The 27,865-nt window shown below is 39.1% G+C and overlaps 2 protein-coding genes across 4 annotated transcripts; one reads left to right on the top strand and one right to left on the bottom strand.

The window, feature by feature from the left end:
- Nucleotides 1-14: 14 nt before the first annotated feature.
- armc8 (armadillo repeat containing 8) lies at nucleotides 15-16,116 on the bottom strand. Its single transcript, XM_042494232.1, has 23 exons — nucleotides 15,838-16,116; nucleotides 13,089-13,165; nucleotides 11,468-11,539; nucleotides 9,384-9,526; nucleotides 9,178-9,275; nucleotides 8,135-8,227; nucleotides 7,948-8,038; nucleotides 7,798-7,863; nucleotides 6,879-6,969; nucleotides 6,834-6,841; nucleotides 6,726-6,787; nucleotides 6,368-6,572; nucleotides 5,386-5,480; nucleotides 5,211-5,293; nucleotides 4,569-4,650; nucleotides 4,376-4,462; nucleotides 4,195-4,287; nucleotides 3,771-3,920; nucleotides 2,921-3,016; nucleotides 2,569-2,664; nucleotides 1,405-1,477; nucleotides 736-829; nucleotides 15-656 (listed from the first exon to the last, which is right to left on the bottom strand). Exons 1-23 carry the CDS (start codon nucleotides 15,880-15,882, stop codon nucleotides 623-625), a joined length of 2,034 nt encoding a protein of 677 aa, XP_042350166.1. The 5' UTR covers nucleotides 15,883-16,116; the 3' UTR covers nucleotides 15-622.
- On the top strand, nucleotides 10,887-26,026 carry dbr1 (debranching RNA lariats 1). 3 transcript variants are annotated; one of them, XM_042494231.1, is made up of 11 exons: nucleotides 10,887-10,937; nucleotides 11,068-11,147; nucleotides 12,634-12,675; nucleotides 18,734-19,067; nucleotides 19,997-20,121; nucleotides 20,205-20,285; nucleotides 20,944-21,029; nucleotides 21,119-21,343; nucleotides 21,435-21,512; nucleotides 22,562-22,707; nucleotides 23,375-26,026. In XM_042494231.1, the coding sequence occupies exons 4-11, from the start codon at nucleotides 18,871-18,873 to the stop codon at nucleotides 24,123-24,125; spliced, it is 1,689 nt and encodes a 562-aa protein (XP_042350165.1). In that variant the 5' UTR covers nucleotides 10,887-10,937; nucleotides 11,068-11,147; nucleotides 12,634-12,675; nucleotides 18,734-18,870; the 3' UTR covers nucleotides 24,126-26,026. The 3 variants fall into 3 exon arrangements, with proteins under 3 accessions (XP_042350165.1, XP_042350164.1, XP_042350163.1); XM_042494230.1 differs by having other exon boundaries at nucleotides 10,898-11,147; XM_042494229.1 differs by lacking the exons at nucleotides 10,887-10,937; nucleotides 11,068-11,147; nucleotides 12,634-12,675 and adding an exon at nucleotides 17,269-17,409.
- The last annotated feature ends 1,839 nt before the right edge of the window (nucleotides 26,027-27,865 follow it).

The raw sequence follows: 27,865 nt of genomic DNA, 5'->3' as shown, positions 1-27,865 counted from the left end.
TTATATATATTTATATATTTACGAGGTATGTATCCACAAAAAAAAGAAAACACCCAAAATTTCAAAATAGGCAGTCTGTGTTTTTTCTAAACGTGTCCTTGCTTCAGACGCCTTGAGGAAACATTATCATTAATAGCAATAATTAGAAAAAATAAAACTGGGAAGCTTTGCTGTCCAACAGTCAAACCTCGTAGTCCGGTTCTCTGAGACCTGAATCTCCGCCGTCGGGAGTCCAAAAGCACCTCAGTGGCGCTGGTGTCGGGCTGCTGCACTCCAACAAAGAAAATTTCAAATCACAAGTCCCAAAAAAAGAAAAAAAATCACTTCATTGTTTGAAAAAAAAAAAAAACTGAAAACAAAATCCCTCCTAACCGTTGATTTCCTGACAACCGCGGTCTCAAAGTCTCCAAGCCGAGGTCTGGAGTGAGCTAAACTGTCGAGGGTGGTTTTAGGTGGAGGGTGGGAGGTGAGGGGAGGCCAGCCACAGGTCCAAAAAAAGGTGTCTTTGTGCAACAAAACAAGCCTCGAGGTTAAACAAGAAAACAAAAGACCCAGCGGCAGGCGTCCTCCCGACGATTGTTAGTTAGGCTGGCTGCAGAGGGCAGAGCGCTCCCCTCTGAGGTCACGCTAGGTACTGCTGCATCGCCGTCTTCGCCCTGAGAGAGAGACAGTCAGTCAGTCCAAATATTTAACAGGCGTCTGCTGAGGAGGTTGTGCGGGTTACGATTCGCTCACCTGTCGCAGAGGTTGGGGTCAGAGGCCTGGGTGAGTTTGTGCAGGACGTCCACGAAGCCCATCTCCCTCAGCTTGTCCTGACGCTCCTGAGAACCTGAGAAAAAAAAAGCAGAGATGAAAAAACATTCACTGTAACACCTTTAATATTTGATTCAGTAACGGCTTCAGGCATAAATTACTGAGTCATTTCTTTAGTGCAGTGATACTTAACCTGACAGACGTATTTTGTACTTCACTTTACATAAGGTGCCAGAGAGCCTAAAACTGCATCAAAATAGAGCTTGTTTGTTAAAAAAGTGCCAGTGGGGATCCCCTGCACCCCAACAGAGGACCTCGCTAAGACCCTGATGTCCTAAAATATCAGAAATGTCCTAAAATCCCAGAAACGTCCTGAAGTCCCTTAAAATCCTACAAATGTCCTAGAATCCAAGAAATAAATGATAATCCAAAGACTGCCCTGTAATCACAGAAACGTCCAAAAATCCGACAAATGTCTTAAAATCCAAGAATTATCTTAAAATCAGAGAAATTTCCTAAAATCTGAGAAATGTCTTAAAATCATAGAGATGTTCTGAAATCCTCAAGCTTCACTTTTTGGCATTTTCCTGTTCCTCTCCATATGAGACGGTGCCTTTCTGTCCCCCAAAAGGGGACCATGATTTTTCTTACCGTCCTCCTCGTTCCAGATCAGGTTTGAGATGCAGAAGGTGGCAGCGAGCTGCAGTTTCACATTCGAATGCCCCTAAAGGAAGAAGTCAGGAAAATTACAGGTGAGGGAAAACAGAACAAAAGCACAGGTCACATGACCTCAGTCACAGGTCTAACTACTGAACAAAGAGCTGACACTCAGTACGTTTACATCACGTTAGAAAAAGTCACATTTTGAGTTCATATGACTGAAACTGGACTAACGCGACCAGATAATGTGATTGGAAGTCGAGTTATTCTGTCATGTAAACACCTCAGTCGGACTTTAACTGGACTCGGCGTTCTGTGCGTGTCCCTCGCTTCCCTCTGTGTTAACAGATAGGGACTGTTCGTTATTTATGAGGGCAGAAGGGTGCCGCAAAATGGCTCAGGCATTTAAAAACATGTAAGCACTTAAGAAGGACTTGTGTTTTTAATTTTGGCTTCAGCGAGGGACATACGACTTAAAAATGTAGTAATTTATGTTTGTTTGAAATAAAAAAAAGCCACCCCTTCCTCTGATAAATAAAGAACAGTCCCACAGCACCAGCACTGAAGCTAATGATGCTGCTGTGGATGAAGCCAAAACATACTTTAACCAAAATCAATATCAGCATCGTTCTCTGGAGTAAAATGTTTTCTCAGTGGAGCGTTTTTGATTTCACTGCTTCAAATCCTCGTCATAACAGCTATTTTACAGCAAGATCAAAAAATGTTTGTGTCAGTGAAGGCAGAGTTTGCTCAGCGGCGTTGATTATATGTACGTGACGCAGCGGTTTAGTTAAAGTTACTGTAAACTAACACTTATGATTTCGATGTGGGCGATATCATAGACTGAATAAATAGTCGGGGTTTGTAGTTACGAGCTGAAAGACGGCAGATCTGCACCTGCGGTCGGACAGACTTCAGTCAATAAACAGATTCTCCCCCAGTGTTTGTATACTGGGACAGAGACAGGAGTCCAGTTAAAGTCCGAATCGAGCTCTTACTGCTCCACTAAACTGCGAGCTAACGTACTGAGTGTAGTCTTCAGCTGGTTCGACACGCTGCGTGATCTGCCTCCCATGAGACCTCAGTGACAACATGTCAGCAGTGAAGAGAACAAACATCTGATCTGATGACAGCGGATGGTTTCATATAAAGTACCATGTAGTATTTGATTTTCTGGAGCATGTCGTCATTGGTCATGATGAGTTCCTTGGCTGTGTTGCCGTCGGCGATGTTGGCGAGGATGCACAGCGTCTGACAGATAAGAACAGTGTTACATCAGAGACGTTATCTTAACATTTTGTTCTTTGTGATTCAGAAAAAAAATCTTGCTGATAAGCTTCCAGCTCTGCAAACACTGTCGGACGTGAATAACGACCGACCTCGCAGCCTGTAATCAGACCTGCTGAATGCTAAAACCACAACGCAATGCGGCCTTTTCGTGCAGCTGAAGGATGAATTCTGTCTGAAAAGGATTTGTAAGCATGAAGCGGAGGGAGGGCGGGCTCACCTGCTCTTTGACCTCTATACTGTGCTCTGCCTCCAGGATGAGGGTCACGGCCTGCATGATCTGCTTCCCATGAGAGCTCATGATCTGGTCGATGTGCTGACGGAGTGAGCGGGAGAGAATCAGTACGCGTGAAGATTTCTGCAGAGTTTAAACACACTCAGCACATACGTGCACGTGTATGAGCATCTGCAGAGTCGGTGAGACAGGACTGAAGGTCGGAGCTCAGGTGAATTACCAAAACTTTTCTGTGACATGCAATAAAAGCCCCTGTTAACCGTTTCAGCAAGCACACGTGACCTCCCGTTTTTTGAGTCACTTAAGTGCTAAATTAATAAAGCAGTGAAGATACCAAGAGCGTGCAGCAGTGATACTCAAATTATAGCCCAAGGGCCAAATCTGGCCCCCAAACTATTTTCTAATTCACAGTAAAAACATAGTGATTCACACTGGGAATAGTTTAGTATACGTAAGGTGTCAGAGAGCATAAAACAGCTTTAAAACAGAGCTTGTTGATCAAAAGAAGTGACAGTGGAGGATCCCCCGCACCCCCTGACAGAGGTCCGAACTAAGACCATAATGTCCTAAAATCCTAAATAAGCGCTAAAATCCTACAGACGTCCTGGATTCCTAGAAATTCATCAAGAATTGTCACTGTAAAGGCAAGAAAAAGTTTTCTTCAGGAATTCAGCGTCACATGAGGTGAGTGATCGATAAACAAATGATCTATGAGGGGTGAAGTATTCCTTTAAGTCTCTCATCATGCTGATGTGTGTGTGTGTGTGTGTGTGTGTGTGTGTGTGTGTGTGTGTGTGTGTGTGTGTGTGTGTTTGTGTCTTTCTTTCTTTCTTACTGGGCGTGTTGACAGCAGATTGCGCAGCAAACCGAGGGTCTTCATCAGCACGTTGGTGTCCGGGTCTGATAGCAGGCGAAACAACTGTTCTGTCCCCAAACACCGAACGATCTCTACCTTCACCTTCTGATCGGCCTGGAACGCCATGTTCTTAATACACACACACACACACGCACAAACACACACACACAAACACACACACACGGTTTGTACTGAAATAATCTGCCAGTATGACTCACTGTGTAAAACTGTAACATCGATCTGCTTTATTATATTAACTCACTGCAACCTTGAATGCACAATGTTAAAAAGAAACTGAGAAAAAACTTATTTTATTCCATCCAAACAGCTGAAAGCAAATATTCAGTGAACTTTTTCACGGTTTTGATGGTTTTAAGAAGCCGACAAGTGTAAATCTTCTTACCATCAGGGCCCAGATCCCATTGACCCTCAGTGCAGGACTGTCACTCTGAGTCAGACTGCATAGTAACTCAATCACTCCTGACTCCAGGATGGGCTGCAGATCAACACAAACAAACACCCTCAATATTAAAGTAAATAATGTGTACTTTGTAATACAGGTGTGTGACTGACAGTCTGTGTACCTCTTTGCTGGGTGAGAACTCCAGCAGTAGATTGCATAGTGTAGACGAGGCCATGACCAGGACTTCATCGGGGGCGTTCTGCAACAGCTACAACACGACATCTCGGTCAGTATGTAAGTATCCAAATTTAATTTCTTCCCTTAAAAACACGAGGAGAAATGTGCTTTGCTGTACGGACTAAAACTCCACTGACCTTCATGAGGGGTTTCCACACCGCGTGGTCGTGGAAGCTGGTTCTCAGCTGCTGCACTGACCGCGAAAGACTGTGAAGACACCTGCAAGAAAAACAAAAATGAACAGACAGAAACGTGACGTTTAGTCACAACTGCATTGAATTTTGTAAAAAAAAAAAATTAAAGTTAAAAGTCCAGTGTAATACCTAAGTCATCAAGATATTATCAACAAATTCTCAACAAAATGTGTTTTAGTATCAATTCATTAAATTAAAAAAAAAAGACTAATATTGCAACATGGACATTTCTGGCAAAACGTCCGTCTTCAGCGTGTATTCTGGTGATTTCACTGAAATGTTCATGTGGCAATAATAAAAGCTGAGAGCATTTTTTTAAATGAAAAAAAATTATATTATATTCTATTATATTACATTATATTATATATTTTTTAATTTAAAAATGTAGTCATAAAATAGCATAAACACTAAAAAGAAAAGCAGATGCACAAGGGTTGACTGTGTGTAGAGAAAAAGGTACATTATTAAGAAAGCTAATTTAAAGAATTATTAAAAATTAAAAAGCAATCGTGCCCATTGTCCATGTTTTTATGTAATATAGAATTATTTTTAAAACTTTCGTGTCACTAAAGACTCGTTTCGTACCTGACGGCCGCCAAGCGGACTTTAATGCTGGATTCTGATAGGCCGCTGACTATCCGGTCCATCATGTTCTCCGTCTCTGTGATCTGAATCCAAAAACATCGAGATGATGGATTACAATCTAAATATGTATGAGAACAATAAATGCAAACAAAAAATACACCCGAGGAGAGGCGACCTTTTTGCGGATGTCCTCGTCGTTGGAGCCCAGCGAGGCGTAAAGTTTGAAAGCGGCTTGTCTCAGCTCGTGTGCGTGCTTCAGGTCATGGTCAGCTGCAGGTGACGGAGCGGACATAAAGTAAAGTGGTGCATTATGTCAACAAGTGGCAAAACTTTTTTTCATTTAAAAAGAAATAAATCTAAACATCCATTTTTTGCATATATAATTAGACGTTCTCTTTAGAACAAAATTCACAAACGAAGACATTCGACACACTGAGGATTACCGGATACATATCACAGCTGATTATAGCAGCTGATCTAGACTGTCTGAACGTTCTGTGCTGAACTAAAATATAACCTTTAATTGGCCTTAATGAGAAAATTAATCCTGTAACAACCAACATGGCGGCTCGTTGGGAAACTTTCTCGTGTATTAGAAAAATAAAAATTGTTAACGCGCTAATATTCGTATATCCTGATCTGCGTGACGTTAATTCAAGAGGCATTCAATAATTCAATACAAAACATTTCTAAAAAATAGATATTATCAATTTTTCTTGATATTTTACAATGCAGCATCTGAACAAATGATTCATAATATCCTGCTTTCTATGTCTTGGCATTTTTAAGACTTTTGATTTAAGGCATTTTAATGCCATTAAAGGCCTTATTTTAAGACTTTTTATAAGAATCTGCGGGAACCCTGTTGAGCTCGTCCACTGCTGGGACGGTAAGGACGTCCCCATCACTGTTTTCCCAGTTTGTTGCATGGATGTGGATCACACCTGTGCTCCCAAAAGACAATCTTTCCAGCTTTATGTTTACGCTCGTTACGGCGCTGTTCGTCGCTCAGAGGAGGAGAGACCGCTCTGTCCCCCCTTCCCGCGATCAGACTTTATATACAGAACGGCGAGGCGGCATAACGGCGTGATATCCCCGCCATTTACACGGGCAGTATTTATGTATGAACGTTACATGTAAAGGCTCAGGCCTCGGACCCACCCTCTTGATGTCGGTGATGGCCGACACAGAGCTCGGGTATTTAAAGTAGTCGGCCAGCATGGCCACCAGGGTGGTCGGTGTGCTCGCGATCCTCTGCAGCTCCACGTCAGGCTCCATCAGGTAGGCCAGCGTCTCCGCACCCTCCACTCGCTCCTCGAGCAGGTGCTCTTTACTGCACATTCGCACGAGGCACGGCAGAGTCTGGGTGGAAAACAGGAAGCCACATGCAAATTTAACGAGGTGTGCGACTTATATAATAATTATAATAATAATAATAATAATAATAATAATAATAATAATAATAATAATAAATAAATAGAGGTGCAGTTGCAAAGGTCTCATAAAAAGCCTGACCTTAAGGACTATACAGCTGTCGTCCGTCCTGATGGCGCCCGCTCGACACATGTACGTTAGTACTGGGACAGACGGAGAGGAGGTCACACGTTTAAAGGAAACTTACACGGGAAATACTGACGTGAACTGTGATTAAAAAACGTCCCGTCTCACCATTTGGCTGCTGTTAGCTGCATTTCAATGGGTTGATCCCTTTGCATCATTTTGACAAATACCTGAGAGAGCAGCTCGCCGTCCACCAGCACTGGGGACAAAAAGACAGACACACCGGGGGTTGAGATGAGAAGAAGAGAAGACAACAAGAAACAAGAAAACAAAGAAAAGCGAAGACAAAGAGAAGAGACAAAAAAAGAAGACAGAAAGACCAAAAGAAGACACAAAGATAAAACAAAAGAGAAGAGATGAAAAAACCAGAAGACCAATAGAAGACGAAGAAGAAAAGATGAAGAGATGAGAGGACCACGAAAAGAGATGAGACACAGAAAAGATGAGGAGGATGAAGAGAGGACAATGAGGAGACAATGAGGAGACAAAAGAGAAGACAAAGAAGAGACAAAATGAAGAAAAACAATGAGACGAGACAAGAGGACAAAGAAAAGATGAAGGGAGGAGAAGACAAACAGAAGAGACAAGAGAAGACGAAAAGAAGATGAAGATAAAGAGACAAGTAGGCAAAGATGAAGAGATGAGACGAGAAGACGGACAAGATAAGAGATGAAAATACGAAGAAAAGATAAGACATAAGATGAGAAGACAAAGAGACGAGAAGACAAAGCAATGGAAGGAGAAGAAGAAGAGAAGACGACGAAACGAAAAAACAAAGAAGAGACAAGGAAAGAAGACGAAGAGAAGATGAATACAAGAGACAAGAGGACGATAAGACTTGACGAGATGACAAAGAGAAGAAACAACGTGAAAAGACAAAGACAAGATGAGAAAACAAGAGACAAAGAGAACATGATGATGAGAGACAAGAAGACAAAGTGAAGATGAGGAGACAAGTTGATGGGACGAAAAGAGTCTTGACAATAAGACAAATGGAAGAGACGAGAAGACAAAAGACGAGACTCACCATTCACCAGTGTCATGGAGACCTGAGTGTTCTCGTAGGCCAGGACCGAGAAACACTTTAAAACGCCTGCATCCGGACCTGCGGAGACGAAGAGGAGGGGGGTCAAAGGTCGTCTCATCCAGTCGGGTAAATAAACGCACTCACGGAAACCGCCGTTTACCTTATAAGAGGGCGAGATGAGTAGAGGGGCGATGTTCTGGATGGCGCCGTGGTTAAAAAGAACCGTCTGGTGCTCCGGAGTCTGAGGACAAAAAAAACAACCGATCAGTGCCGAATCTCCGCCGGGCTCCGAGTGTGATGGACTCCACCGCGTCTGTGTACAAATACCAACAAATACCTTACAACAGTGGGAGAAGATCTGCGTGATGTACTCCTGCGTTCTCTCTGTGAGGCTCAGTAGAGACATTAGATGGGGAATCACAGTGGGGTCCTTAAAAAAATAAAAAGGGAAAAGTTAGAAATGGTTCAGGGTTCACACACACCACACTTTTACCCACTTTTTTTATAGATCGATCATTCTCTGAAACGACCATTGATATAGTATCTTTTTTTAAATATACATTACTGTAAAAAATAATAACGAATTCAGAACAGAATTAAAAAACTTAATACTCGAATATAACTTAGGGACTGTATTTATAAGAGATGAAGGGGCGGTGCAAAAAGGGGGAGGTAGGTCCAATTATTTTTTTAAGCACTGGGGAGGGACTTTAAATTATTATTAATTAATATTATTAATTTTTTATTTATTTTGTATTTATTTAGCTGAGGATTTTTTTCCAAACCCATCGGCCTGAAAGGTTTGAAAGGCATGTTTTCTTTTAAAAAAGTTTGGCCATTTTATTTTATATTTTTATTTAAGTTTTTGGATTTTTTTCTTTAAAAATAAAATTTCTAAATGTTGCCCTTTATTAATTTCTAAATGTTGCCCTTTTTTTCTTGAAAAATTTTGGCAATCTTTTTGAAGAAAAAAAAAGCCCTTTTTTGTCAATTTTAAACTTTTTTATTTTTTTGGCGATTTTAATAGAAAAACATTGCTGATTTTCTTGCTGATTTTTAAAGAAAACATGCCTTTAAAAATCCCCAAAATAACACTAACGTACCACAGCCTCAAAGTTTAAAAACAGAAATTATTGTTGGATTTTCACATTTCTGACGGTCCTGAAAACATCATGTGTTATTATACAAGTTTGTAAAACAAAATTCCATGACTTAATTAAAACCTTTCCAGGCCTGAAAATTGATATTTGCAAATTCCATGACTTTTCCAGGTTTTTCATGACTGTACAAACCCAGCAGCTATAACATTCAACTGGAGGAAAACTGACTAATGTGTGTGTGTGTGTTTAGTGTGTGTGTTGTATTTACAAGACAACCTACAGTATAGAGCAGCTGCACAGGGGTGACTGGACTGATGAAGACCGTTCTGAGACATCGGAGACAAGCTTCAATGAAGATCAGGTCTGGACACAAGAGACCTGCGAGCACAAAGCACAGCTGCTGAAAACTCTTCAAGTCAAACATTTTGTCCTTTGCAGTTAAACATGTGCATGCTTTTGTATGTGTGTGTGTGTGTGTGTTTTAACCTTGAAGAAGGGCAGGGATGATGTGACAGTCCACCAGGGACTTGATGTTGTTCTCGGTGCCCATGGCGAGGCTGCCCAGAACCACGGCGCACTCTGTCCGCAGCTCGAGACTGGACGAGCTCTGCTGCAGCAGGTACAGTAACCTGCAACAGATGAACACACACAAACTGAAATACGTTCACTGTAAAGGGTGTTAGAGGAGAAGGTGGATGATGCTTGTAAGCTGAACTCTTATTCTTTGTCCAGTTCGTACTTTGTGACATTCACTGCGTCCGAAATTGCATATCACTGAACGTGGTTTACAGCAGAAGCACGTCTCTTTTCAGACGCTGAGCTGAAATTATCACGGCACTTCCTAACAGCCTCCTTTTCAGGCAGAGACACGTAACCGAGGTAACACGTGCCAATCTCAGCTCAGGTTACTTCTGCAGTTAGAAAATGCTGGCGACCTCACTGTGTAACGTTACGTAACAGGCATCTTCGTCGCCAGATAAAGCTTAAAATTCACTTTTACAGGTGATTAAAGGGATATTTTGTCGATTTCCAACCAGCTTTGCAACAAAACAGTGTGGGAAGTAGATTTAAATGAAGTAGCCAGAATTAAATGAAAAAAAACATATACTAACGTTAATTACTTAAAGGTTGACGGGATTTTTCTTTATTTTTTCAAACATTTGTTGTAAAGATAAAACATGACTCTTTGGTGATGTTAATTTGAGAGACATTCTGTAAATTATTACTATTTTTTTATGTTACCCAATTATTTGGGACCTTTTCGGATGCAATGTCAGAAAAAAAGATTAATAAAATACCACCTCAAATGTCTTAGCATATTTAACAGTTGTGAAATATTGATTTAAGAGAATATAAAGCAAACTAAGCCTTATTTTAGACTAATGAATTCAGTGCCTTTTTAGACTTTTTAGGTATCAGCGGGACAAGAACTGGACTGTTTGTCCTCCCCTTTCATGTCTCTCTGTCTCTATCAGCTAATCTTGGACAATGCCAAATATATATAGCTAAATACTGGCATAAGCATTTTAAGCATTTTAAGCCAAACTCATCGACGCGCCGTCCAAATCATTTCTTAAATATTTCAGCATTACTAACAAAAAGCCCAAAACGTGCTCACAACAAAGCTCAGTTCATGTAATATGTCATATGTTGTATCCTTACCACAATACTTTATATAATGTTGACTGAGCTGCACGTCATGCAGCAGACTCATGACCAACTTTATTCAAATTAAAAAAGGATTTTATTACTGAATGATGTTACAAAGCTGCTTCTGTCGCCGTCTGCTGTTATAAACAATGTCGTCATTACAGTATTAACATGTGCGATATTTATTCCCGTGTGAAGTCCAGTGTTTGCAAACTAACATTTTAGGAAATTGTATGAAATTCACGCTCTGTTGGTTTAATAATGAGATTTCAGACTGTCGCTTGAATGCATCACCTCAGCTGCATCTCAGGATCCTCTCGTTAAAAGCAGCTGTGCCAAATTAGCAGAGCCGGGGAGACACCAGAGGAACACAGCCTTCGACCGCCTCGGGTTTGGTTAAATCTTAGTTTTATTGTTTGATCAATCAGTTTATCGCCGCGTTGATTTGAACTTTGTTTTCTTGTATTTTGTGGGAATGTTTGTTGGGGGTTTTTTGATTTTGTTTTGGCGCGATAATCAGATAATTCGGTTCAGCCTCGTCCAGCAGCTCTGCACGCATCCTGCACGTCCATCGACTCCTGAAGAACCATCAGACAAACGGTGAGTAAAACCAAATACAGCGATTTGGTCGCATCTATAACGGCATCTGCGGGCGGCTATTTCAAGCTTATTTAGAGGCCGCAGTACAGACGTACTGAACACAATGTTTCAGCCAAATAAAAGCGTGTTAGTGTGGAATTTCAGACGCAGCTATTGTCATTTTTTATTTAGTGTCTAAACAAAAGCAAGTTATGTAACACCAATGTCAAATCTGTATCTTGAGTGTAGCTGAATGCATTTTTTATTAGTCAGAAAGTAAAAAAATAGAAAAAAAAAGATGAAGTTTGAAGGAGCGGAAGTGAGCGTGTGCAGAGACGTACCTCGGCACGGCTCCCAGGACGATCAGATTGGCCTTCTGCTTGTTGTTTCCTATGACGGCATTCTTCATGTCACTGTGAAGGCAGATACACACACGAGGATTATCTTCAACAAAGTTAAATAACAAATATAACATTTACGACCTGCAATGTACAGTATATTCCGTCCCAATTTACAGTTTCAATGGTGTACCAGTAAAATATGTATCAATACAAGTAGGTGCAAAAAACAAGACGTAAAGCTGGGAAATAATAATAAATAATTTATATGTTGCAGGCCGTAATCTAAAGTGTTACAATAGCTATACTTCTGCTAATAAAAATAAAAATACAAACATGCTTCAACCCTTTAAAACCATGGCCCAAGAATTAGCAGAAAATTAGCAAAAAAAAAATAAAGCAAAAGAAAGAAAAGTCAACAACAAAAAGAAACAAGAAAATGACCCTAAAAAACCCTAAAGAAAATCTGTGGTGGGGGATATATAAACATACGTATAAATGTTGTTCTTTAACATAATATTAAATATATTTTATCATATTTATACATATAGTTTTTTGGACATTTTTCAATAAGGTAAGTGAAAAAAACAAAAACAAGCAAGAAAATGACCCAAAATTTTTTTAATATGAGTACATTTTTCCTGTAACATAATTTTAAATGTATGTTAATAATAATTATACAAAGAATTGTCTGGGCATTTTTACCTCTTTTTTATCCCCTCAGTTTTTAAAACTAATTTGAGGTCATTTTCTTGTCACCTTTACTAATTTTTGCAATTTTGTTGCCCGGTTGCTCATTGACTTTTTCCTCATGTTTTTGAAAAAAATCAAATCACTTTGCTTAGGTTTCAAGGGTGAAATAGACTGTAAAAGGCGTCTGTACACAGCATAAGAAAACTGATGTAGATCCAGGTTTCAGGATGTGAGGCAAAGCACATTACGTTTCACTGAACATGCATTTCATCCAGGGGTGTCCTTATGTCCTTATGTAATACAAGTTTGGTGAATAGACGTCAGATCGTCAGAAAAGGACAGGAGGCAGACAGAGGTCAGCCGGGACTTTTCCATATCTGAACAAAGGAGGTTTACATCAAGCAGATGCAAAACGTATTGTTGTAGGACACAGAACGAGCTGCTTCATTTGCATTTTGTCTTGTTTTTTCCTGCAGCGTTTCCTCTCTGCAAGTGTCCCAGATGATATCACATAGCAGGTGAGTGAAGCTAATGGAAAAGTACAGCTGGAGCAGGCAGTCAAGTCAGTCAGGTGCTCTGCTAGTGGAGCGCTACAAGCCGTAACCAGAGCTAGGCTCCCCCGAAGTTAAAAATAACGAAATAGTCAGAGCCCAGGTCACCACATCGAGAGACCGAGAGTGAGTGAAAGATATGAAGTCACACTGATGAGTGAAATGCATTTTCAAATAGATCATCACGTGAAAGCCTCTGCATGTAAACACAGAGGTCATGCTGCTCGTTAAACCGTCGCATTTCTGACCGGCTGCGATGAAACAACGGAATAAAATACCCGCTCTTCAAAATGCAAACACCTGAAAGCACGGGCTGTCATTTACTGCCGTGAGCACGAGAGAAGACAACATATATATAAATAAAGTTCTGCTGAACTCACATGACTCCCTGCAGCACTTTCTGTGGGTCGGGGTCAAACAGTCTGTCAACATAATGGCGACTAGTGGCAGTGACTTCCTGTTTGAGGAGAAATATAACAGAAACGTTAGTGACAAAATTCACTGACATACATTTCACCAGCTGGGCTACCTTACTAGAGAGTTAACAAAATTGTATCTTGCTCAACTTTTCTCTTGCACAGATAAACACACAATAAAAAATAATATAGTGTACTGATTTAAACAGAATGACCTTTCATACATTTTAAAATACATTTGAACGGCTGCGATAAAGAGCCTGTCGCATTATTTCTCCATTATCTGGAACAATAGCAAGCATTTTAAGACCTGGAAACGTTAGGAAAAACAAAACATAAATTCAAATAATGGATTTTTGATAGTTTAACTAAAATAAAAGCATGCACAGGGACACATACAGCAGCAGCATCCATGGCAGGGCCCTTTAGAGCTGTTACACATGGCACCCGGTGGCTGCATGTGACACCACAAAACTTTGTTTATATCATTGACAGCTTAACCCAGAACTTTCTACACGACCCCACAGGAGCAAACCGCAGCCAGCTGACCACATGCTGCGTCTGCTGGCTTCCGGTGCCTGCACAAAGCTTTCTCTGATTCATTTTTATTTTAATTTAGCGTGAATGTTAATCTCATAAAGACGACAAATAAAACAACAGAGCTGCTTTTGCTCAAAGGCGTAATAAAATAGAAGCGACTACATAATCTTAGGGCCTGCTTGTTATTTATGAGAGGGGAGGGGATGGTGCAAAAAGGGGGAGACATGACAAATCATTTTTTTAAGTACTGGGAAGGGACTTTTTTATTAAAATGCCTTAGAGGAGGGACATGCAAATTAAAATGACTGAATGTGAATTTCTTTCCCTTCTTTCACTTTTTAAAGAAAATGTTTTCTCTAAATAAAGATTGCAGTATTTATCCTGAATGCTTCTGTCAGACAAGAAAATATCTAAACTTAATATAGTGATATTCCATCAAAATCCCTTACATGTTTTATTCAAAATTTTGACAAATTAACAGTTTAAATTAATTGATCAGCATGCACAGCAACAGTGGAAAAAGCCAAGGCTTTTTCATTTCCAGGATTTTGCCTTTATCTTTCAAACATCAATGGGTCAGTTTTTTAACCCTTTAAAGCCTGGTGGGACAACACTTTTCTTGTGCAAAATGGCAATGAGCAACTTGGTAAAAAATGTTCCACAACTTGCAGAAATTATGAGATTTAGAAGAAAGGTAGAGGGCAGATTTATTAATTATTTTTAAAACAAAGTTTTAAAAATGAAATTAGAATTTGTCTTGATCCTGATACATATTTGGAGTTGATTAAAATCAGCAGCTACTATGAAAATTACATCCGGTTGCTGCTGATAGCATCATTCAATTCCTACAGTAAACTAAAAACTAAAACACTAAAAATATTTTTTTAAAACTCTAGGGAAAAGATAAGAAAAGCTAGGGAAGAACTACATTTGTAATTATAAATACATATTTAACACTTTAAAATTCCTTTCAGACATAGAAAAATTCATTGTCCCAATTTAATTTTTACTAGTAATCAACTTGCAAATGTGTGTTAATAAACACACATGAACACTTATTATTTACTGTTACAGTAACTACAGTTAATTACTCATAATTTTTTTTTTTAAACTGATTTTAGGTCATTTTCTTTTACTAATTTCTTGCTAATTTGGGGGGCATTTCATCTTTTGTTGCTCATTGTGTGTTTTCCATGTTTTTGACAAAAATCAAACCAGTTTGCTCAAGTTTCAAAGGGTTAAATCTAACTAATTTATGGTGTAGGGAGGGTCTTGCGTGCAAATATATGTGGCTTCAGAGAGGGTAAAAATACCAAAACAAAACGTCAAAAAAAGCACACCCAGCCACACCCCTTCAATGATAAATTAAGAACAGTCCCTTGAGAGTCTCCCCTCTGCATGCACCTAACGTGGGGGCGTTTCACCACTGAAGTCCAGAGTACGCTCGTTTTTGCGACCCATTTAACCTTACTTTAAACTAAACTGCACCTGACAGCCGTTATCACCTATTAAAATAAATCACAACATCACAGTGGAGCTAATTTCTAGACTTTTGGCCGCTGACAAAGCTCATTTTTCCCGGCAGAAAACTCCTCGAGAAGTCTGCAATCAGCGTTAGCTTCGTTAGCTTGACCGTAGCGGTTAGCTTCTTGGAGCACCTTTCGTTAGCTAGCTTACCTAACGTTAACTTTGCTATTGTGATTAGCGAACCGCGAAGGTTACGCACAAATCACGTCAGATGGCTGTAACGAAACAGCCAATTCTGACAACTTATCTTCCATTGTGCATTTTATTTTTAACGTGTTTTAAACAGCACTCTCACTTTAGCATTTAGCTGCTAACTCATTCCGAGTGACACTGACAGCTACTCTGTTCGTTTGATTTGGTTTTCGCGACACACCGACGGCGCGAGCGGGCACACTGTTTCGCGTGTTCAGAGCGTACCCGCCCGTCCGGGAGAGGCCAGGATATAAAACTATTGTCCCCCTAAGCTACGTAGGCGGACCGCTACAGCGCTAACTTAGCTCGCAGGCTAACAGATATGAACCCTCCACAGTTTGACAGCTCGTAGCTCCTTTAAATAAGTGATCAAATGACAATAAACACGCTTTATTGGAGCGAGCACGCCGTTAATGTGACAATGCGATTTTAAAAATTATACAGTGACACTCACAGACAGCACACTGATGCGGAGAGGGGCCTCCAACAAACACGCCATCTCTCTTCCCCCGATCGAGCGCCCCAATCGGCGCAGCACTTTGCAGACACTCCGCCCCCCAGAGCAGCTGTGAGCGGCTCTTAAAGAAAGTAACTGCCGCTGAATCACGCCGCTCCCCGCCGGCGTTAGAGCGCAAAAACAGGTCGCTGTAATCCTCCGCGGGCTCGGCTGTGAGCAGCAGCTGCAGATTTACAACAAAAAAACAACACCGCTAAGTTAGCGAGCTGTCTGTCACACAGTGGATTTGTCAATGAGGTAAATGTTGTTTATATACGTGACGTAGTGACGTCTCACAGAGGCAGATTCGACACCAGGATTTCACCTGTTATTACTACAAATAATACTCATAATAATACAAGAATAACAAAAATTACGGAAAACTACACCAGCAGTTTGAATGCTATCAATATAATAATAATTTTTTGGTATTTTTTTATTGTATCATGTTCAAGCAATATAATAATAATTTTATGATTATTTATATGATATTTTCTGATTTTTTTTTTTGCCAAAATTCGGATTTGGAGTACATTTTTCCTTAAGAAATAATAAATAAATTAAAAATCAATTTAAACTTAAATTTAAAAAAGTCTTACAAACCCGGGCTTGGTAGGCAGGTTTACTTTTGAAAGCAAATGTAAAAAATAATATTACACACAGAATTGGGTTTGAAGTGCATGTTTTCTCAAAAATAAATAAACAGATAAATATAAAATTAAAGAAAACATGTCTTACGAACCTCAGACAGGTGTTACAGATTACCTGCAGCGAATAGAAATATCTACAAGAAATCTTTTGTTGTGCTGTCAAGGTGATAAATGATACGGGTCCCCATACCTGGGGTGGTGCTCCTGAGACTGGACTGCAGATTTTTGTATGACATGATAAATCTACATGAATATTTATTTATTGTAAATTATATTTGCTTGATTGTGTACCGATGAGACATATTTTTATACTTTTTAAATTATATGCATTGCTGTCATTTTTATTTTATGTTTGTGTTGTTCTTAGGGCATGTCTTTTATAATTTTTTATGGTGAAACTGGTATTTTCAAATTTGTTGATAATAACTTTTTGTAATTGTAAAAATAAGCCCTTCCTCAGTGCTTTAAAAATTATTTGACATGCCTTTTTGCCCTTCACCACCCCAAAAATAGTGAACAGTCCCTAACTGAAATATAATACATTTTTTTAATTTTTTCCTTCACATTTTTTTTAACCAAGCTATCATGAAACAATACAATACTAATCATTTTAATAATATAATATCATGATCACTAATTTAATATTTTTTAATACTACTATTTATTTTATTTTATTTTTATTTTTTTGTGGAATCTGCTGGCGGTGATCAAAACGTCGGTGACGTTTTGCGCATGCGCTCTGACTGTTAGCTGCGAGGTGGGAAAATTCATTCTGTCGTGTTTCTTCGTGGCCGAAACATAAACATGATTTTCAGTTAAAGTTTGTGATTTTCCGGAACATTAAAGTGGACAGACACTCTTCAGCAGTTCTCTCGTGTCCGTAAGTACTCAGTGTGTTGACTTATTTTGTTTAAAATGAGTGTTCACGTGAGATATGAGTCACTACTGTTGTCGTTTAAACACGATGTAACGTTTAAAGCGATAAACTGCGCAGTCTAGCTAGCTATCGCATGTTTTGGTTTGAAGATAATTTCAGCAGTTATGTTACTACTAAATAATGTGCTCAAACTATATGTAAGTACACAAATTACTACAAAGGCCTTGTGGACACGTATAGTAGTCTGAGTGCCTTTTTTATCAGACAAAAGTGATTAAATGTGCACGTTTTGAATCAACGGAAACAGCTAAAAGCTTCAAAAACACCAAAAATAAATTTATTTATTTATTTATTATGTCAAGTGTGTTGCTGGATATTTGTCACAGCCTCTCTCCTGAATTTAATTTCATTATCATTTTAGGCTACTCTTTTTACAAAATATGAAAAAAATGACACTGGCTCTTCTGTCCTAATTGTAATTTAATCCTTTTAAACCTGAGCTTATTGACACTGGAGCATGTGAAGAAGACAACGAGCAATTTAACAAGAAATGGACCAAAAAATAGCAAGAAATGAGTAAAAATGTCAACAGAAAACTGCCAAATAAAAAAGAAAATATCTTAAAGAGAGTGCAACTAATGATTATTTTCATTTTTTATTAATCCGCCAGCTGTTTTCTCAATTCATCATTTTGTCAATAAAATTCAAGACAGTAGTGAAATTTTGAGAGCCCAAGGCAAATGTTTTCAATGTCAACTTTTATCTGATCAACCGTCCAAAAAAATCCAAATTTATTTAGTTTATAATGAAGACAAGAAATAATGTTGTAACATTTAAGGAGCGTGAAAGCAGAAAATAACTGTCAAACGAGGACTGCATAAAAGTCACTGTATATATGAACAGTTATATCATAATCAAACTGGCATTCGAAGGGTTACTAAAAATGTGTAAATATTTGGTAGTTCTGATCATGACTGAAGATGATTGAAAGATTTAACCCTTATAAGTGGAGGGAAAAAATATATATAATATTTTTTTTTAAAGTTTTTGAAAGTGGACATTTTTGTCCTTAATAGGCCTTATGTGGTCGTACATTAAAGTGATACCAGAGGGTTAATTTATTATGTATTATGACACATTTTATCAAAAAGCTTCTGATACTTAGAAGTACTGTGATTTCCATATTATTACTCTCCTGTTATGAATTAATTGCGTAGAATAGTATACTTTATTGTTATTCCACAAATGTACAACTACATTTCGCTGGTACTTTTAGGGGAAGGAAAAGCATAATCGGTGTTTTGAACTTTATTTTGTATCCTCACAGATCCCCGAACTCCTCTTCACAAAGGAGCAGACCCAGGATCTGTGTGGTGGCTGACCGCCCCTCGGTGGGCACACAAAGCAAACCGACCCCCGCCGTGACTTTTATCGGACGATCAGCAGCTCACCTGTTTGTGCACAATGAAGATCGCGGTGGAAGGCTGTTGCCATGGAGAGCTGGACAAGATCTACGAGACAATCGGCTACCTGGAGAAGAAGGAAGGGGTTAAAGTGGACCTGCTGCTCTGCTGTGGAGACTTCCAAGCAGTGCGAAACGAAGGCGACATGATGTGCATGGCGGTACCAGCGAAGTACAGATCGATGCAGACCTTTTACAAGTCAGTTCTTTCTTCATTTTTTATACTTTAAAATTGCGAGATTTAAGTAAAAGCATTTAATGCTTTAGATCCTGCTCAGCTGTTGGGTAGAGAACCTTTTGAGTCCGTTTAAATTAAGGAAATATGAACTTAAGTTAACCTGTTTAAGCTATCTGTGCCGCAGGGCTTAGGTGTATTATGCAAAAAAAAATCCACTAGATGTTGTTATGTCTTAAACTATTCTGCCTTCAGTTCACGTCCTGCAGGAAGTTAGTAACTGAAGTCTCTACAGACACAAATGCTCCGTGTGGTGGGATTTTCAAAGACAAGTTATAATTTCAGAGGTCTAATGAAAAGATTTATGTTACTTTATACAAAAAATAACAAAAAACCAAATGAGAGTCAACATTTTTTCTTTAAAACATGTTTTACCAAACAGTTGAAATAACCTTTAATGGTAAAGACAGTGAAGCTAAGAAATAATGAGACTTAAGACGTCATGCTGATAGTTCCTTTAATACATTTTTTGGCCGATAATAATAAGCATAAATTGCTTTTATTTCTCCCGTGTTGCCATGGTTTCGCTCCTCCAGTCCCACACACACTGCATTATGCTGCGTCAAACTGCTGCTGCGAGATCAGTCCACAACATGTCATCAGTCAGCAGCACAGTGTCTCCGCCGGTGTCTCCGCCGGTGTCTCCGCCGGTGTCTCCGAATGTCCACTCTCTTTCTCTGCCGGTGCCAGTGTCTCCGAATGTTTTCACAATGAAAATGACCTTGTTTTCACAAAAATGTGATTTTCCAGCTTTTTGCCTTTCGTACCCTCAGGTAATCGGTATCTTATCGGCCACGAGAAGCTGGAAATTATCGGTTTATCGGTATCGGTTGAAATAATCATTATTGTGCATCATTGGGTTTAGCACTTAAAATTTCCGGTCCTTGTTGCAGATATTATTCTGGAGAGAAGAAGGCTCCGGTCCTGACCATCTTCATCGGAGGGAACCACGAAGCCTCCAACCACCTGCAGGAGCTGCCGTACGGAGGCTGGGTGGCTCCCAACATTTATTATCTGGGTACGGCCCTGCAGACAGCAGGTGTGATTATTCCGTCTGTTTTTACCTGTCGATTCCTGGTCCTGACTCCACCATGTTTGCAGGTTATGCTGGTGTTATTCGCTACAAAGGGATTAGAATTGGCGGTTTATCAGGGATCTTCAAGTCACGGGACTACAGGAAGGGTGAGTTTTGGGTTTGTTTTTTTTTTAACAGTCTGAATAAATGACAGGAGGCCCCAAATATGTTTCTAGGACTTGAGGACGTTTCTAAGATTTTAGGCATTTGCAGAATTTAGGCATGTTTCTCGGATTTTAGATTTATGTCGGATTTAAGGACATTATAGACAGGATTAGGAAAGGATATTATGAAGTTTCTATGATTTTAGGATATTTCTTGGATTTTAGGACTTTTCTGGGATTTTATGACATTCTTTGGACTTAAGGAATTTTCTCCGATTTTAGGACATTTATAGGATTTTGGGCTATTTCCAGGATTTTAGGACTTTTCTAGGAATTTAGGACGTTTCATGGATTTTAGCATGTTTTTAGGATTTTAGGACATATTAATAGGATTTTAACATGTTGAATCTCAGAACATATCTAGGAAATTTAGGATGTTTTTATGGGATTTTAGGACATTTTTGGGACTTAAGGACATTTCTACAACTTATGACATTTCCCAGATTTTATTTTAGGACGTTTCTAGGTTTTTAGAGCATTTCAAAATTTTAGGACATTTCTGGGATATCAGGACATCTCTAGGATTTTAGGACATTTGTAGGATTTTATTGTTTTGTGAAACTATTTATTTTTGATGTTCATAAGAAATGTACCCTTTAAGGTCACCATGAATTCCCTCCATACAATCCGGATACGCTTCGAAGTGTTTACCACATCCGAAATATTGAGGTTTTCAAACTAAAACAGGTAAATATAAATTTGTTCTCTTTTAAAATGTTCTCCATTTATTTATCTAAACAATGTATATCAATTTATAAGTGTTTATTTCCTCTAAGATCCAGATGCCCATTGACATTTTCATGAGCCATGACTGGCCTCGTGGAATCTACCACTACGGGAGCACGGGGGAATTGTTGCGGAAGAAGAAGTTTCTGCGTCAGGAGGTGGAGTCCAACACTCTGGGAAGTCCTGCGGCTGAGGAGCTGCTCGCTCACCTGCAGCCCAGCTTCTGGTTCTCTGCACATCTACACGTGAAATTTGCTGCCGTTAAACAGCATCCGGTGAGCGGCGGTTTGTCTGCAGCTGCAGCTGATTTTAACGATCCTGGGTACCAGTGTATTACATTAACGAGGTAAATGCTTTTGTCTTTAGCCTAAAGGTAATGCTGCCCCACGTGTGACCAAATTCCTGTCCCTGGATAAATGTCTGCCCTACAGGGAGTTCTTACAGGTGAGAAAGGTCACGGTCGAGTTTAACCCTTTGAAACCTGGATCAACATCTTGTGCTGCATTTAGATGTGTGTCACACATCTTTGATACGTGAGCACATTGGTTTGATTTCTTTCAGAATCAGGGGAAAACGGCAACTAGCAAGCATCCCGCAAAGTGCAAAAGAGTCAGAAAATGGTGACAAAAATGACTTTAAAAAATAGCTTTTAAAGGGGGATAGAGACACAGAATTTTTCGAAAATTATCAAATAACAAGAGAAAAATCTAAATAAATAAATATTTTTGTAATTATTATTTACATTAGGCTACAGGTGTAGCTGGTCGACATATATATATATATACACATATTGTATAAGTGTTAATATGTATTTTTTATTTTTTTTTATTTTAGCACCTTTTTAGGTCATTTTCTGTTTATATCTTGTGCTTTTTTTTTTTCTTTTTTTTGTGTAACTTTGTACTAATTTCTTGCTGATTTTTGGGTTGCTTGTTAAGTAGCTCATTGTCGTCTTTCCATGTTTTTGATAGAAATCAAAATAATTGAGAAAAAAGGCAATGAGCAGCCTGGTTTGTAATAGTCTGCAACTTGCAAAATAGTCAGAAAAAGGTGACAAAAAATGGCTTGAAATTTAGCTTTAAAAGAATATGTATTTTTTATTTTAGCACCTTTTTAGGTCATTTTCTGTTTATATCTTGTGCCTTTTTATTTTTTTATTTTTTTCGTGTAACTTTTTACTAATTTCTTGCTGATTTTTGGGTCGCTTGTTAAGTAGCTCATTGTCGTCTTTCCAGTAGTATTAATTGTTTTTTTTTTTATTTTAGCACTTTTTTTAGGTCATTTTCATTTTTTGTTCTTTTCCTTTCATTTGTGTTTTTTATTTCAGGTAATTTTTATGTAACTTTTTGCTAGTTTTTTGGGTCATTTCTTGTTCATTTGCGCATTGCCTTCTTTCCATGTTTTTAGAATAAATCACAGCAATTTGCTCACATTTCAAAGGGTTAAGGTGCAGGAATGAGTTGGCGGTGATGATATATGCACTTGTGTTGCAGGTTGTTGATGTTCCAGAGAGACCGGGTTCATCTGAGGGTCTTGAGTACGATCCGGAGTGGCTCGCTATCCTGAAGGCCACCAACGGTCTGCAGAGGACCACCCCGCACCCCTGGAACCCCCCAGAGAATAACGGCCTGCACGAAAGGTACGCAGATAATTAGACATGAAATTACAGGCGGCAAAAAATGCGTCGTCCAAGTATAAAGGACCCACGAGTGCTCATTTTCCCTGATTTTAGTGATTCTGCCACGATCGAGTAGGCTACATACTTTATATAAATGCTTTCCTTTCCGTCTGTTTAAATTCGTTTTTTTGATTTTTTACCCACTTTGTTGTGCTGCAGAGTACAATCCAGCCTGAACAAAGTAGACTTTTGGCCGCGTTTGATTAATTGTTGATCAGTATAAAAAAATTACAGTTAAACATGTAATAGACTGAAGATTTTTGGCTGCTTTAGTAAAAAACATATCCATAATTAATTATTAAATAATGAAAAAAATAGGCTCAGACATGTATGTTGATGTAACGTTATTGAAGTGAAACATTATCCAGAGTCCATGCTTAGGCGCTTTTATTTTGAAAGGATGCATGGCTGCTTGACTTCCTGCCTCGTATGATCTGCTCTGTGCAGCTCTGGCAAAAATAGACTTTGCGTGTATTTTATGCGGAGCGAACCGGGGGCCAGAGGACGTGCCGTAGCCGTGACGCGCCGTTGATGGACCCGTTGGAATTCAGGGGTCACACAGCTGTGCGGCTCACACTCGTTTTGGCTGTTGCTGTCTTTTATAACACGGATCGTCTGTACCCGTCAGGTGGGACTTCAGACCCTCAGAAGCAGCTATGATGCAGGTGGTGGAGGATCTCAACGGCGAGCTCGCCATTCCAGACAACTTCAGCCAGACTGTGCCGCCCTACGACCCCAACAAGCCTCAGCCGCACGCCACTCCCAGCTGTAACACCAACCCGCAGACCACCGAGCTCTGCGCCACGTTGGGTCTCACCGACCTCTACGCTCACGTCGGGCAGGGAGGCGACGCGTTGGGGAGAGTTCAGGGCGGCGATGGAGGAGAGGAGGACGACGATGGACGCAGCGTAGGAAGTGCGGACGAGCCCAGCGAGTACCCGACCGACACCTCTGGATTGTCGAGTTCGTTTAACCCCGATGAGATCACAATCGAGGACGAGTGGGAGGAAGAGGAGGGAGAGGAGGAGGGAAACTCAGAGGCAGCAGAAAAAGGAGACCAGCCTCCTGGAGGTGAAGTCCGCACCCCCAGCCGCATGGTTCTCCCCGCTCCCAAATCTGACGCCTCCCCGAATCTGCTGTCCAACCTCATGAGCCTGCCGCCTCCCTCCCACTCCACGCCAGCTGTCGCTCGCACGCACGCTGGAGCGGAGAAGGAAGAACGCTGTGAGGACGAGGATGAAGACGCCTCAGCTGTACGAATCCTAAAACGCACCAGCAATGAGACCGAGGCCCCCGGCAGCAGGGGCCCGACTCCGCGGATCAAACGCAGGAACCAGGTCATCTACACGGCGGTGGACGATGACGAGAGCGAAGGTTAGAGGTCAGGGTGAGATCAGGCAGGTGAGGACTCGCTCTACATCTGTCACACTTTTTAAGTTGACGATTTGTAAAATTTATTGTTAATTTTTGAGTTTTAAAGAGCTTCTGACGTGACAGAAGCAGAGTTACGGCTTTGTTTAAAACGCCCTGAAAGCAGACTGAACACAACGAAAGAGGGTTAGTTTCTGGATTCAGTTTCTCTTCGTTCAGATATGATTTTTATATATTTTAATCAAACCAGGAGAAATTTTAGGAAGCAGATTTTGTGTTATTTTTCTACATGTAATTTCAAGACAACAGCAAGGAGAAAAGCGACTTGTTTTTTAAATGAATTAAAGGCATCAAACACTACTGTACAGCCATTTGGTAAAAGGAACAAATAAAATCGGCTGCTAATGTCTATTCAAGATTTTTACACTTTTTCAATTTTAAAATTCCAAATTTTTTGTCTAAATTTCCAGACTCTCAACAGATTTTTCAGACCATATTTGGCATGAGTTCAAATGGCTAAATCTCAACTATTAAAATAAATCCAACTGTTTTGTTACATTCTGACTATGTATGTTATTATTAGGGCTATGCAAATTAAAAAATAACTTTTGGGATTATTTTGACAAATATTGAGATATGAGTTGTGATTTTTGTGGGAATGATAATTTTTCACACTTCATTTTAATTTAAAAAAATGAGATTTTTGCTGGGGTCTCTACTAGGGTTGCAAATCATAAGCACTTTCCTTAATCAGTTATTGTTAAAATTAACAATTGAGTATTTGCCAGTTTGGGGGAAAAAATCTGCTCATTTTTGCTCAATCAGAGCTCAGAGTAACACTTTGATTATACTTTTGACAGCACTGCAAAGCCTGCCAATTAATCGATTAAATTTCTCATGTTCAGTTAAATGTTAATTTTTATTATCCCTAATTGCATGCAATTTTTCTAGCTCGCTCTGCCCCAGACTTTTTCATGCAGCGTAACTATTTTAGCTGCGATGGCTGTCCCCCCAAAACGTCATGAAAACAATCTGCTTGTATGATCAATTTATTTTTAGAAGTTCTGATTTTTATGTCTTAGAAAACAGAATAGTGTCTGGAAACCCAAATATTTTTCTTTATTATTATTTATTATTTTCCATGCTCTTTTTCTCATATTTATCCAGACCAGTAAAATCAAGTTGTTCTTTTTTTTTTTTAATCGAGGCGAGTGAAAGAAAAGCAGTCATCATTCTGCACTCAAAGCGCCATTCACAGCTTTATTGAACACTTTACATACTCAAGGTGCTGATGGAAAAAAAATCAAGTTTTAATTGCACAGAACACTGAACCTACTTGTGATCACTGAAGGATGATAAAGTGAATGCTGTCCGATGCTGTTCGATGTGTTTAATGTGTCGTGGGAGGAACAAACCATTTCAGCTTTATTTGATTTGAAAATAGCCTCATTCTTCAAATGCTCATCTGATTTTGAGATCCTTAATTAGTTCACCGTATTTTGATCAAAATGCATTTCGAACAAGCCTCAGTGTGAATCCAAAACAATGAAGCGCAACGCAAGATTTTTCCTTCACACAAATATTTGTTTAAATCAGATTTATCACACTGATTAGAGTCCCTTTTTTTGTTTTGTTTTTTTTTAGCCACGATCCATTCCAGGTTCACAAGTGTGCTCTGCTAAAATCAACATACACTTTCATTTAAAATTAAGACAATAATATATAACATACAGTGTATTCAACAAGATCTCTTTACATCCATACAAAGAGCCAATACAGTATCGCCTGATGACGGGGTGCCGAGTTATTGGTTTATCGTACAAGCCGATGTCGGGGAGATGAGATTTCTGCACTTTGCCTACGAAGCAGCAAGCACACACGTATAGAAAGCCTCAAACATGATTCACGGGAAAAAAAGAAAACTGGGAATAGGCACTTCTGTTTTGTTTTTTTGTGTGTGTTTTCATCAATTCGCTTCCTCGTTTTTCTTCAGCCAAGCTTTGGACAGCAACCAAGTACAGGACTCCGATTTAAGAGCATCGTATCGAGTTAAATCAACGAGAAAAACCTCTCACTGTGATTTCATGTTTACCAACAGTTTAGCAGAAGGACAGGACAGACGAGGGACACGTCAGACACGAGACGGGCAGATTTTCTCCCACAGGACATCGTACGTTTTTTTAAAAATCTCACATCTTCTCCTCCTTTCTTTCATTCTGTCCCCAATTTATTATTTATCCGACGCCAAAAATTTCATCTGGACAAAACCATGAATTGAATATTGGCCCCATCGCTCGCTGTAATATTGAACAATGAGATTAAGCTTTTTTATTCAGTACTTTGTAAGTCTTGTATCTGATGCAATACGTCTTTCTGTAGGTTTGAGGGACGCGTCCTCTGCTAGAGACATGGAATTAGTCCACATGAATCTGCTTTTACATAACAATATTAAAGGGACACTTATATTATTTTTTAACCTGGACTGTATTTTTCTGTGTTTTTCTACAGCAAGTCACCTCTCACAACAAAAAACAGACGAGCAAAAGGCAACGAAATCGGTTTCATATCTCTGTAGGATCTTTTCTGTAACGTTATCAAACACAACAATCTGAGCCCTTCAGTAGCAAAAAAGGGCACTTTTAACCCTTTGAAACCCTAGATCGACATCACTTTTTTGTGCTGAAATAACCTTTCAGAAGTACTTAAAACTCTGAAAACTGAGCGAATTGGTTTTGATTACTTTCAAAAACAAAAAAAAGGCAATTTTCAAATATTTTTGAAAAAGGCAAGGGGAAAAATGTCCAAAAAGCTACAATTATAATTATCATAATTCACTTTTTAAAATTTTGTTACAGAATTATTGTAATTTTTTAAGTCGCTTTTCTCAGGCCATTTCCTTGTTTTTTGTTTTGTTTTGAGTGTTTTTGATAGATAACCTTCTTGTAACTTTTTATGATTTTTTGGGGGGTAATTTCTCGTTGATTTGCTCGAGGTCTTCTTCACATGTTTTTGAAAGAAATCAATCTGTTGAAGTTTTGAAGGGTAAAGAAATTTATATCGACATTGCATAATTGCCAGAAGGGATTTCAGGCGCTGCAGAGGTCTCGCTCAATACTGGACCAATTTTGAAAATTGTTTTCATTCGTCACTGAGGCACAAAAACATGGAAAAACTGGGTCCAGGTTCAGAAATACTAAAATTTCCCTTCAATGTCATGTTGGCTACATACACACAGATTCGGTCGATATTGTTGCTGTTCGGAGCTACTCTGTCGCTTCACGTTTTTTCTGTTCAGCACTCAAGCAAGGAATCAACACCCAAAATATTTTAGGAACACAGCACTAGAGCAAACTTTCCTTAAAACTTTAAAATTCCTTTTAAATATATATAATATTTTTGTTCAGAAATATGGTGATTAAGCACATAACACTTTAGAATTTCTTTTTGGAAATCTGGAAAACTTGGTTGGAATAAATGAACTTCAGTGGGTTATAAACTAAAAAAACTTGTGTGCATAATTATGCTAATTAAGTGTTTAATTGCCATATTTATGAACACACATTTTTATGTTGATTACTTTTATTTCACATTATTTAAAAGGAAATTTAAACTGTTGTGTACTTTTACCAGAATTTTGAACACACCTTTTAAGTTGATTTCTAGTATAAATTTAATTTGCCCAACAAATTTTTCCACTTTATTTAAAAGTTATTTTAAAGTGTTCATCGGCCCAAATTCATCAAAGACA

Source organism: Plectropomus leopardus, chromosome 10 (assembly GCF_008729295.1).
Source record: "Plectropomus leopardus isolate mb chromosome 10, YSFRI_Pleo_2.0, whole genome shotgun sequence".
NCBI classification, from domain to species: domain Eukaryota; kingdom Metazoa; phylum Chordata; class Actinopteri; order Perciformes; family Serranidae; genus Plectropomus; species Plectropomus leopardus.
This window is presented reverse-complemented; position numbering and strand designations above follow the sequence as displayed.